The sequence below is a fragment of the Scyliorhinus canicula genome, chromosome 4 (genome assembly GCF_902713615.1).
Source record: "Scyliorhinus canicula chromosome 4, sScyCan1.1, whole genome shotgun sequence".
Classification (NCBI taxonomy): Eukaryota; Metazoa; Chordata; class Chondrichthyes; order Carcharhiniformes; family Scyliorhinidae; genus Scyliorhinus; species Scyliorhinus canicula.
In genome coordinates, this window is record NC_052149.1 from 116,146,009 (window position 1) to 116,159,016 (window position 13,008).

The window sequence follows — 13,008 nt, forward strand, 5'->3', positions numbered from 1 at the left end:
AGCACTGTATCCTAGTCAACACCACAAGAAAGATCCAATGTGGAGCCTTTGAGTAACAAGGCCCAATTTCAGGGACTTAATGTCTTGAGCCCTTAGGTCATCTGAAAAATATGCGACTCAAAATTGGGTCATGCCATTTTGCTCAGGTGACCTCTCATATGCTTATGAGGCACTTCGGAAAGTGTTTGTCTTGTTTTTATGTTTCAGGATGATCAATATTATTATTGTAAACTAACTCTATTAAGAACAGAACTTGGACACAATTTGAGGCCCGCAGCCTGTGGTGTGAACTTACATTTACAATAGTTATCTGACGTTTGACTCCCAGGTCAGGCGACCCAATGAAGCAGAGTGCATTTTATCCAATACTAGAGTACACTACCACACTCTAATATTATTACTGGCTGACAATGAACAGTAAATGCATTAACATCTGAAAAAAATAAAGATAGGTCAGCATTTGTAGTAGGACCCTTCACGAGCCAGGTGTGATTCGTTGTTAACCTAGCTTTTCTTTTCATTCTCTGAAAGAATTGTTAAGCATTTATGAGCGCCAACATACTTTTTATATTTCCGTATTTTCCCATTTTGCTGAGTAAATTGCTTCCCAATTGAAGATCCATATGAAACAGTAAGAACTTTGAGGCATCTTTTAGTTAAATGGACAGAACTGGGTTTAGGCCTTGTGCAAAGGTTTACCTTTCATACAGCATCCCATTGATTGAAGGCAGCCAGTGAATGGTTACAGAGTTCACAGTCTGTCTGATCACTTCCGGAGCCATTGAAATGGGTGATGGCTTTTTCGATTGGATCCAACCTTGATACACTAGGTCCAGGTAACAATGCATACGAGCTACTTGGTTTGGTGTGAATTTATTGGTACAGCTGTCATCTGTGGAAGAAAATGAAGGAATATATGGAGATAAATATGTTTTCCTCATAAATCTTGATCAATTTTTGTTGGAACTCCTGACATCAATGCTGAATGGAGTATTTTAATGACTTCAAACTGTGACTCTTGGCCTTTCTATCACCCTTTATTTTTGAAGTCATGTCATGTACTTACCGGAGCCACAGGGACTGGGTTGATCAGAAAATTGGGGGAACCTGCAAGGGGTTAACCAGGGGGGGGCAGTCAATTGGGTGGGAGGTGGTGCAATCAGGGAGGCTAATAATACAAAACCTAAGTGAGGGGCAGGCTAGAGGTCATGCGGTGATGGGAAGAAGGGATCATGGGCCTGGTGGTGGTGGCAGGATGGCCAGCAGTGGGAAGGGAGGGTACAGGAAAAGGTTGTTGAGGTGATACTCATCGGGGACCTGGCTCAACTCCTCTATCAACCAAGTCACCTGGGTTTCCCCAAGGTGCAAAATCACAAAAGCTGCACACCAAAATAACTTGCAGCCTCATAATAATTTGTGGGCGACATGGTGGCACATTAGTTAGCACTGCTGCCTCACAGCTCCGGGGACCCGGGTTCAATTCCGACCTCAGGTGACTGTCTGTGTGAAGTCTGCAGATTCTCCCTGTGTGTGCGTGGGTTTCTTCCGGGTGCTCCGGTTTCCTCACACAGTCCAAAGATATGCAGGTAAGGAGGATTGACCAGGCTACATTGTCCCTAAGTGTCCAAAGGTTAGGTGGAGATAGGGTGGGGGGGATGGTTGGGTGGGGGGGGGGGCATAGGTGGCAAGCTCATTTGATTAATAATCTCATAGTTAGGGATCCTCTCAGAAGGAGCGATCACAATATGGTGGAATTTAAAATACAGATGGAGGGTGAGAAGGTAAAATCAAACACTAGTGTTTTGTGCTTAAACAAAGGTGATTACAATGGGATGAGAGAAGAACTGGCGCAGGTAGACTGGGAGCAAAGACTTTATGGTGAAACAGTTGAGGAACAGTGGAGAACCTTACAAGCGATTTTTCACAGTGCTCAGCAAAGATTTATACTAACAAAAAGGAAGGACGGTAGAAACAGGGAAAATCGTCCGTGGATATCTAAGGAAATAAGGGAGAGTCAAATTGAAGGAAAACGCATACAAAAAGTGGCAAAGATTAGTGGGAGACTAGTGGACTGGGAAATCTTTAGGGGGCTACTGAAAGCTACTAAAAAAGCTATAAAGAAGAGCAAGATAGATTATGAGAGTAAACTTGCTCAGAATATAAAAATAGATAGTAAAGGTTTCTACAAATATATAAAACAAAAAAGAGTGGCTAAGGTAAATATTGGTCCTTTCGAGGATGAGAAGGGAGATTTAATAATGGGAGATGAGGAAATGGCTGAGGAACTGAACAGGTTTTTTGGGTCGGTCTTCACAGTGGAAGACACAAATAACATGCCAGTGACTGATAGAAATGAGGCTATGACAGGTGAGGACCTTGAGAGGATTGTTATCACTAAGGAAGTAGTGATGGGCAAGCTAATGGGGCTAAAGGTAGACAAGTCTCCTGGCCCTGAGGGAATGCATCCCAGAGTGCTAAAAGAGATGGCTAGGGAAATTACAAATGTACTAGTGATAATTTACCAAAATTCACTAGACTCTGGGATGGTCCCGGCGGATTGGAAATTAGCAAACATGACACCACTGTTTAAAAAAGGAGGTAGGCAGAAAGCGGGTAATTATAGGCCAGTGAGCTTAACTTCGGTAGTAGGGAAGATGCTGGAATCTATCATCAAGGAAGAAATAGCGAGGCATCTGGATGGAAATTGTCCCATTGGGCAGACACAGCATGGGTTCATAAAGGGCAGGTCATGCCTAACTAATTTAGTGGAATTTTTTGAGGACATTACCAGTACGGTAGATAACGGGGAGCCAATGGATGTGGTATATCTGGATTTCCAGAAAGCCTTTGACAAGGTGCCACACAAAAGGTTGCTGCATAAGATAAAGATGCATGGCATTAAGGGTAAAGTAGGAGCATGGATAGAGGATTGGTTAATTAATAGAAAGCAAAGAGTGGGGATTAATGGGTGTTTCTCTGGTCGGCAATCAGTAGTGAGTGATGTCCCTCAGGGATCAGTGTTGGGCTCACAATTGTTCACAATTTACACAGATGATTTGGAGTTGGGGACCAAGGGCAATGTGTCCACGTTTGCAGACGACACTAAGGTGAGTGGTAAAGCAAAAAGTGCAGAGGACACTGGAAGTCTGCAGAGGGATTTGGATAGGTTAAGTGAATGGCCTAGGGTCTGGCAGATGGAATACAATGTTGACAAATGTGAGGTTATCCATTTTGGTAGGAATAACAGCAAAAAGGATTATTATTTAAATGGCAAAATATTAAAACATGATGCTGTGCAGAGAGACCTGGGTGTGCTAGGTCCTCTTCATTCACCCGAGGAAGGAGCAGTGCTCCGAAAGCTAGTGTTTGAAATGAACATGTTGAACTTTAACCTGGTGTTGTAAGACTTCTTACTGTGCTCACCCCAGTCCAACGCCGGCATCTCCACATCATGGCTACCATCGACACCGCAAACTGCCGGCTCAAAGTGGAGAGGATCTCCAGGAAGATTGCGCATATAGACACTGACATTAACTTTCTACAAAGACCTCTTCATTCACCTGAGGAAGGAGCAGTGCTCCGAAAGCTCGTGTTTGAAACAAACATGTTGGACTTTAACCTGGTGTTGTAAGACTTCTTACCGTGCTCACCTCAGTCCAACGCCGGCATCTCCACACCAAGATCTAACCAAGGCATGGGATCTAATCCCTCCACAATGGGGGGGCGGGGGGACCAGACAGAACACAATCATGGGGGTCTCCCATGCGATTGGTGGGCCCCAGGTGCTTGCCCTCTGGACTTAGAGGCAACCTGGCACTGCTGGTGACAGCTGGGCACCCTGGTTCTGCCAGCTAGGTGCCAGTCTGGCACCGCCCAGGTGGAACTGTCAGGGTATCAGGTTGGCACTGCAAAGCTGGCATTTTGTGCGTGACTGGAATTGGACCCAGGGATGCCCTGCATGGGGGGAGGGCTGAGGGCACCCTTATAGGTGAGTTGGGTGGGGGGATTTGTGGGTCATGTTGGGGGGAGCGGGGATGAGAGATTGGGACGCCATTTAAAAATGGCGTCCCAATCTCTCCCTGCACTGAGGAGTTGCGACGATCCTCAGTGCAGAAATTAAGGCTACGTGTGACCTCGGCTGCACGTTCCCTGATGAGGGCCCAGATCTACCGGAATGGCTGTTCGATAGCGTGGTGTTTCTAGGCGCTCAAGCTAATTGCTCGTATTCTGAGACTGTTCCCATTCGGGTAGATCACGCCCTGAGCTTTGTTTTGGTGTAAGTGTCCCCACGAGTTAGAGAATTATTCATTTTTCCTCTGTGCGCAAGTCTACCGTGCCAGATGGAGGAGGGTTTAACATCTGGCCTATGACAAGTTAATAGATCACAGGCCAGGATGGAAGTGTGAGCAAAATAAAGATTAAGCATTCCCACTACTGCTCATTATCCAGTGACTCCTGCTGGAACCTGGCTTCTGGCAAAGTCTGGGTCCGGCTGCAAAATCCCATTGGTAGATCAACCTGCCAGCACTCACCATCTCGGTTCATACGTAAGAAATTATTATTCTGGCAAGGAACAAGAGGGCTGCTGACACTCGCAGAGGCATGAGCTCAGCAAGGTGCAGTCCCTTCAGAAGAATATATGAGGAAAATAATACAATAGACCGAGTTTGAATGAGGTTAACAGGGTAGGAAAAGGGGGGGGGGGGGTTTGCTGTACCTGCTGAGGCATCCCACTCCCATTTCCTTCGAAATGGCTGAGAAGAATTCTTGAAGTTTCGCTCTTTCTTTCCAAGAAATTAATAATAATAAATGTGGTCTCTATTCCCAGAATGGCAATGCTGAATGTTGAAATATGGTATTAATTTTGGTGATTAAATAAGGTCAAGCACTGAATGCAGGATTCTGATCAACCGTTTAAATATGGTGTTAATTTGTATTTGTTTGGGTTCTGTTTGAAGGTTTCCTAAGTGATAGTGCTTTGATAAAAAGTATGTGTTTTTAATATATCCTTATAACGTATTACTCGGTGTCTTTCCCTTGTTGGCGGCTCTCACGGTTGGCTGTGAGTCAGAAGATTTCTACATTCACAGCAGACCCACCATGATCACCAGGCAACAGAGCAACACAAAACTTTATAAACCTATTATTTACCTCATAAATATATGATTTATCTTCCAACTAACCAAATTACTTGGCCTGCAAACCTAGTGTTTACCTCATGTCTGGTGCAATCAAGGCCACCTCAGCTGTTCCCTCACAACAAAGTTCAGGGGAAAAAAATATATTTCCTGATTTGATCAGACCTGTCAGGTCGTATATTATTTATTGGTATTTAAGGCTCAACAGTTGGTAAGTTAAGCTTCTGTAAATCTCCAGTATAAAACTACAAGTGAGTATTTTTTATTTTACAGTAACTTATTTATTTGTTAAAAGGTTATTTAATAGACCTCACTTAAGGCACCCAATTCTGTCAGCGGTTAGCACTAAATTGCAATAAGGCCTCCTGACACAATTTGCCAGTGCCCTGAGAGAAGCTGTCGGAAATAGGCATACAGTCGATGTAGAGAATTTGGCAATACATCAAAAGCAACGGCATGAATGCAATTGGGGCTCAGATCATCAGATAAGGTGTCAGTGCCGATGGTGTCTGCAGCCATGATGAATAAATCCAACCTGCAGATCAAGATGCCCTGGTGTGGAGTGACAGAATTTAACTTACAAGTCAGTCAAATCATGTTATTTATCTCCAAACATTTAATTCCGTTTCTGTCCACATCTTGTTTTGTCTCTTGATTGGACCTTTTCTATCTCAACATCAAACCCATCCTTGACATAAAAATAATTTGCCCGGTCATACAGCACCAACTCTTTGTATCACATATATAGTGTGGGACCATGCTCGGGATCACCTTTAGATCTTGCTGATACCCTTTCAAGCTTTCCAACATTGCTTCTATTGGTTTTCCTATGAAACAGCATTTTACAGGATGCAGACCACACCCATGTTCCAAGAAAATCAATTAGTTGTTTTCTGAAATAGTTTAGTGCTCTGCATTGAATTATTCACATGAGCTCGCTCTCTGATCGAGGTAGAAGGTTCAGTTGCCGAAACATGAGATTACGCCAACTGCTTGTGGCCTCAACGACCTTCACAGAAACAATATAACCATTTCTCGCTAAAGGGAGTTCTGAACTGTATCGATAATTTTCCACCCAAATTGTGAGAAATTTGATGGTGATGGGTTACACAGTTCCTCACAAGCTTTCAGTGGTACACTCCAGTTGTTATGCCTGGCTCGTCAATCACAAACTAATTAATACACTCCAAGACTTTTCCACTGTACAGATAGTTGGCGCGAACTCTGGCATAATTGAATCAAAGTTCAAAGATGCACCAGCTTTCAATTGGATACTTAGGGGCATAGAGGATAGTAGCGGACAGGCCTTTTATGTGAATTTTGAATGGATGCTCCCTTGGTGGGGGGGGGGCGGGGGTCATTGGTGTCTACTCACTCGTGGCTGCTTCTTCCGGCACTGGAGGCCAGTCCTCCTGGTCACACTCCCCGAGCTGTCTGCTGATGCCACCCTGTCCCAGTCAGCACTGGCTGCCTTGTAGCTCACCCTCCGGGACCCTCGGGGGGGAACAGGACATCCCTCCTGGCCTCCATCGCATCTAGGAGTCTCCCCAGGTCATCCCCAAATCTTGGGGCTGGTCTCCTCAGCACCATTGTTCCGAGCTGGCTGGGTTGGCTGAGCAGGTGCTCGACCTTGTTAGCAAGGGGCTGACGAGCGTGGTCCCGGTGAGCCAGCTGGTGAGCCCTCATTTGGGGCGAGAAACCTGTGAGGCCTCGTTAAGTGGACCAATTAACATTGAATAGCGTGACTGGCCTCGCTGGGCCGAGCGCCAGGAAAATCGCAGCAATTCCCGCTCGTTAGCACATTTAGAAATTTTTCCGGAGAATCGCACCCAATGACTCCACTGCATAAAATAGAGTAAAATCCCAAAGAGGAATCCGAGACTTACAGGTTAAATATGGATAAAGTATGCAAGACGGCTCCCATAGAATTAATCCTTCTGGCCAACGGGCAGCCCCATAAGGCAAAGGGGCATTCGCCACGGTGGTGGGTGAACAGACAGACAAGTACCTTCAAGGAAGGGTCCAACCCCTGAGTATATGCAGCTCAACTGAAAAGTTGGCAACGTGCACAGGGGAAACCTTAAGATTTTAGGTACAATGACAACGGCAGTGTCATATCAACACAGTCGGCTCAATTACCCACCATCGATGTGGAAGGACAAAGGCCAAGTCTCATGGGGCGAGATTGGCTATGTCAGATAAAGCTAAACTGGCTTTCAATCTTAGGATATGAGATGACAAGAAGTCCTGTGCAAGTACGAAGATGTGTTTCAAAATGAGTTTGACTGAATACGGGAGTTAAAGGTCAAAGTTTTCGTGAACTACGAATCTACATCAAAATCTTTCAGAGCTCGGCCCATCCCATATGCTCCACACCAGAAAGTAGAGGCCAAGCTGACACACTTGGAAGAATTATGGATCGTTAAACCAATACAATTCTCTGAATGGGCAGCCCTTATTGTCCCAGCCTTAAAACCTAGCCACTTTGTCAGTATCTGCGGTGAGTACAAACTCATCGTAAACAAAGCAATCCAACTCGACAAGTTTCTGATCCCTCGGAGAGAAGACCTCCATGCAAAGTTTGTGGGGTGGCCTCACGTATACAAAGATTGATTTAAGGTGTGCTTATTTTCAACTTGAACTGGACGAGGTGTCTTGGAAATTTGCGACTATCATTGCGCACAAGGGACTCTTCCAATATACCAGGTTGCCCTTTGGGATAGTATCTGCTTGTGCAATATTTCTACAAATGATGGAAAACTTGTTACAAGTATCCCAAAGGTCATGGTGTACTTAGACGGTGTCGTAAAGATGGGGGCTTCACACAAAGTGCATCTGGCCAGCTTGGAAGAAGTCCTTAAAAGGTTCAGAGACGCTGGCATCAAATTAAAAAGAGAAAATTGCACATTTCAGGCCAATGAGGTTGCATACTTGGGATTTAAGGTGGACTCAAAGTGTGTATCCTTTAGAAAACAAACTAAAAACCATCAAAGAACTCCCTGCGCTAAAGAAGGATGCAGTGTTAATACTGTTTCTGGACCTGGTAAAGTACTACGGTTGGTTCATGCCTAACTTGGCAACCATGGGACTTCCGGTTGCGGTGATGCGGAGCTAAGCCGCACATTCGGTAGCTCCCGCTATTTTTGGTCTTTTAGGCTCTTTTAAGGGCCCGCAGCGGTGCTGGTTGAACTTTTCCCCGGGTGGGAACACATCCACTGTGCTTATCTGCCAGTGGATGGACTGGACCAGGAGCGGAGCGGTCAGAAAATCGGCTTTGGAGCAGACAAAGGTGTGAGGCAGGAAAAACAAGATGGCGGCGGGCGGGGAACCGGCAGCATGGCAGCAGTGGGCGCAGGAGCAGCAGGAGCTGCTCAATTGCTGCTTCAGAGAGCTGAAGGCTGTGATCCTGGAACCGTTTAAGGCCTCGCTGGACAAGCTCATGGCGACTCAGACAGCTCAGGGTGCGGAGATCCGAGAGCTACAGCAAAAGGCCTCGGAGAGCGAGGACGAACTCCTGGGCCTGGCAGTGAAGGTGGAGTCGCACAAGGCGCTTCACAAGAAATGGCTGGCAAGGATGGAGGAGATGGAGAACTGCTCCCGTCGGAAGAACCTGCGGATTCTGGGCCTCCCGGAGGGGCTGGAAGGTTCGGATTTGGGGGCCTACGTGGTTGTGATGCTGAACTCATTAATGAGCCCATCGAGTGCCGTTGAGGAAGCCCAGGCCGAACGAGCCGCCTAGGGCGGTGCTGGTCCGTTTTCACCGCTTCGTTGACTGTGAGTGTGTGCGGCTTTGGGCGAAGAAGGAAAGGAGCAGCAAGTGGGAGAATGCAGAGATCGGGATCTATCAGGACTGGAGCGCGGAGGTGGCGAAGAGAAGGGCTGGTTTCAATCATGCGAAGGGAGTGCTTCACAGGAAGGGGGTGAAGTTTGGCCTGCTACAGCCGGCTTGCCTCTGGGTCACTTACAAGGATCGCCAGCTCTACTTCGATTCTCCGGAGGAGGCCTGGGCCTTTGTCCAGGCAGAGAAGCTGGACTCGAACTGAGGACTGGGGGGCTGGGGAATGATGTACATAGTCCAGAGGCTATGTCCTCCTTGGTATCCTTTCGTTTTTATTGGCTGTGTTTGATGATACCTTTTTGCTGTTCTGCTTTTTCGCTTTTTGGGGCTGTTATTTATTTATTGGGGTGTTTTTTTGTTTTTTCACTGGTGGAGGGTTGGGGAGCTCTTTGCGGTCCCGCTGGGTCATGTGCCCGTCTTTTACTCGCGTGTTGGGTCGGGGGGGGCGGGGTTTGGGATGGAAGCGCGGGTTTTCTTCCTGCGCTGGAGGAGCAGTGGGCGGGGCCGGCACTGGGAGGGGGGAACGGTGGTTGTGTTCCATCGGGAGGGGGTCTTTGGGATGGTGGGAGCAGCCAGGGTCAGCAGGAGTCGGCTGACTTACGGAAGTACAATGGTAGGGATTACGCAGCTAGGGGGGCCCTAGCTTGGGGGGTGGCGGGGGGGGGGGAGTAGAGGGGTGTACTGGGTTGCTGCTGCAGGGGACGTAGGGGAATGGCTGGTGAAGGGGGAGGCTGGGGGGGGAGGTCTGCCACCGTGGGGAACGGGCCTGGGGGGTTCTCCGGGCATTTGGTGAGCCGAGGGAGAGCTATGTCTGACCGGCGCAGAGGGAGGGGGAAGACCCCCCAGATTTGGCTGGTCACATGGAACATGAGGGGCTGAATGGACCGGTGAAGCGGTCCCGGGTCTTGGCACACCTGAAGAGGCTGGTAGCGGACGTGGCTATGCTCCAGGAGACGCACCTTAAGGTGGCGGATCAGGTGAGGATGAGAAGAGGCTGGGTCGGGCAGGTGTTTCACACGGGGCTAGATGCGAAGAATCGAGGGGTGGCGATCTTAATTGGCAAGGGCTTGTCATTTGTTGCGTCCAGTGTGGTAGCGGACAGTGCAGGTAGATACGTAATGGTGAGTGGTAGGCTTCAGGGGGTGCGGGTGGTTCTGGTCAATGTGTACGCCCCCAACTGGGGCGATGCGGGCTTCATGCGGCGAATGTTGAGCTGGATCCCGGACCTGGAGACGGGGGGATTGATCTTGGGAGGGGATTTTAATACGGTGTTGGATCCAGCTCTGGATCGTTCGAAGTCTAGGACGGGTAAGAGGCCGGCGGCGGCCTCGGTGCTGAGGGGGTTCATGGATCAGATGGGAGGGGTAGACCCTTGGAGGTTTTTGAAGCCGGGGGGTAGGGAGTTCTCCTATTTCTCCCATGACCACAAGGCCTATTCCCGGATTGACTTTTTTGTTCTCAGCAGGGCGCTAATCCCGAGAGTGGTGGGGGCGGAGTATTCGGCGTTAGCCATATCTGACCGCGCTCCGCATTCGGTGGACCTGGAGCTGGAGGAGGGGAAGGATCAGTGCCCGCTGTGGAGGTTAGATGTGGGGCTTCTGGCAGAGGAGGAAGTATGTGGGCGGGTCCGTAGGGGTATAGAGGGGTATCTGGAAGCCAACGATAACGGGGAGGTGCAAGTTGGGGTGGCTTGGGAAGCGCTGAAGGCAGTGGTTCGAGGGGAGCTGATATCCATTCGGGCGCACAGGGAGAGAGGGGAGAAGGTTGAGAGGGAGAGGCTGGTGGAAGAAATGGTAAGGGTGGACAGGAGGTATGCGGATGTCCCGGAGGAGGGACTTTTGAGGAAGCGTCGCAGTCTCCAAGTGGAGTTTGATATACTGACCACCCGGAAGGCAGAGGCGCAGTGGAGGAGGGTGCAGGGGGCGGTATGTGAGTACGGGGAGACGGCAAGTTGGATGCTGGCCCACCAGCTCCGGAAGCGGGAGGCAGCGAGAGAGATAGGGGGAGTCACAGATGCAGGAGGGAACTTGGTGTGGGGTGGCAGGGACATTAATCAGGTGTTCAGATACTTTTACGAGGGGCTGTACCAGGCTGTGCCCCCTAGGGAGGTGGGGGGGATGGACCGCTTTCTGGATAGGCTGGAGTTCCCAAGAGTAGAGGATGAGCGGGTGGAGGGTCTGGGGGGAGCACCGGTTGTCGCTGTACGCCGATGATTTACTGTTGTATATTGTGGATCCGGCGGGGGGGGATGCCAGAGGTGTTGAGGATACTTGGGGAGTTTGGGGATTATTCGGGCTATAAACTCAACGTGGGGAAGAGTGAGCTGTTTGTGTTGCACCTGGGGGACCAGGAGAGGGAGATAGGAGAGCTCCCGTTGAAGAGGGTGGAGAGGAGCGTTAGGTATCTTGGGGTCCAGATAGCCAGGAGCTGGGGGGCCCTGCATAGGCTAAACTTTTCGAGGCTGGTGGAACAGATGGAGGAGGAGTTCAGGAGGTGGGACGCGTTGCCGCTCTCGTTGGCGGGCAGGGCCCAGTCAGTTAAGATAATGGTGCTCCCGAGGTTTTTGTTTATTTTCCAGTGCCTCCCCATATTGATTCCGAAGGCTCTTTTAAAGAGGGTTAACAAGAGTATTCTGGGGTTCGTGTGGGTGCGGAAAACCCCGAGAGCGAGGAGGGTATTCCTGGAGCAAAACAGGGAGGTAGGCGGCTTGGAGTTCCCCAACCTGTGTCGGTATTACTGGGCAGCGAATGTGGCAATTATTCGCAGGTGGGTGATGGAGGGGGAGGGTGCCGCATGGAAGAGGTTGGAGGTGGCGTCCTGTGTGGGTACGAGTTTGGAGGCATTGGTGACGGCCCCGCTCCCACTCCCCCCGGCAAGATATTCCACGAGTCCGGTAGTGGTGGCGTCCCTCAAAATTTGGGGGCAGTGGAGGCGGCATAGGGGGGAAGTGAAGGCCTCAGTGTGGCCTCAGCACTGATAGCCCCACTGCGTTTGCCTCCCGAACACTCACCAACGCAGAATTTAAGTATGCACAAATTGAGGGCATAGCTGTTATGTACGGCAATAAAAAAATTCCATCAGTACAATCGCCGGTTCACCATTGTAACCCAGCTCAAGCCATTACTGGGGCTAGTCTGGGAGCAAAACCATTGCCAGGGTGAAAAGGTGGGCCTTGCTATTGGCGGCTCATAGCTATGATTTCTAACCTCGACTGAGGACGCACATCTCCGATGCCGATGCCCTGAGTTGGCTCCCTCTCCCTTAAAGTCTAGTACTGCCACCTGTGCCACAAGAGATTGCCTTGGTGTTAAATTTTTCCGACGCCCTTCTTGTCTACATCAGGAGCTGGACCCAACGTGGCATGGTCCTGTCCAAAGTCAAATAGATGATTCTAGGTGGCTGGCTGGCACCAGGACAGGTCTGTTCAGCTCAGACCACACCAATTGAGGAAAGTTGAACTCGCTGAAAAACAAATTCAGTTGTGAAGACAGAATATATTGCTTTGGGGTTGCCAGGTGGTGGTACCAACCCAAGCAAGCGAACCAATACTGCAGGAGTTGCACAGTGCACACTGAAAGATTGGATGGTCAGTCAGGTGGGGAGTGTAGTCAGGGGGCAGGGTGGGTAGTTGTGAGGGTAATCAGGAGGGTCGTCAAGTGGTCGGGAAGGTAGTCAAGTGGTGGGGGGGCTGTAATCGGAGGGGGTCAGGATTGTAGTTTGGGTGGTGGAGTGGTGGGGTCCAGTGGGAGCGGGGGCACTAGCATAGTCACTCAAGAATTAGAAGTGATTTTATTCTTTTTAACTTTCCCTGGGTAACTATTTTGCTAAAAGAGCCGGAACCATCTAAAATGTCCATTTTAAATCAGAATTTCGGGTGGTTCTGAGTGTAGGGTTCTTGCTCAGCAGGGGTGGGATTATCTAATCCCGCGGCAGAGTGTCTACGCTGTTGGACAAAAGGGGCCAGCCCGGCACTGGAGCAGTTCACGTCGCTCCAGCTGCTAATCCCGGCACGAACTGGGCCCCGCAGGATCT

At 49.3% G+C, this 13,008-nt stretch overlaps 1 protein-coding gene across 1 annotated transcript in view; it reads right to left on the minus strand.

The window, feature by feature from the left end:
* The window catches only part of LOC119964909 (pappalysin-2-like), a 569,527-nt gene that overhangs the window by 389,981 nt on the left and 166,538 nt on the right, over positions 1-13,008 (minus strand). The window contains exon 5 of the mRNA XM_038795012.1: positions 700-892. Within this exon, the coding sequence (XP_038650940.1) occupies positions 700-892 (193 nt within the window). The remainder of the gene's footprint in view (positions 1-699; positions 893-13,008) is intronic.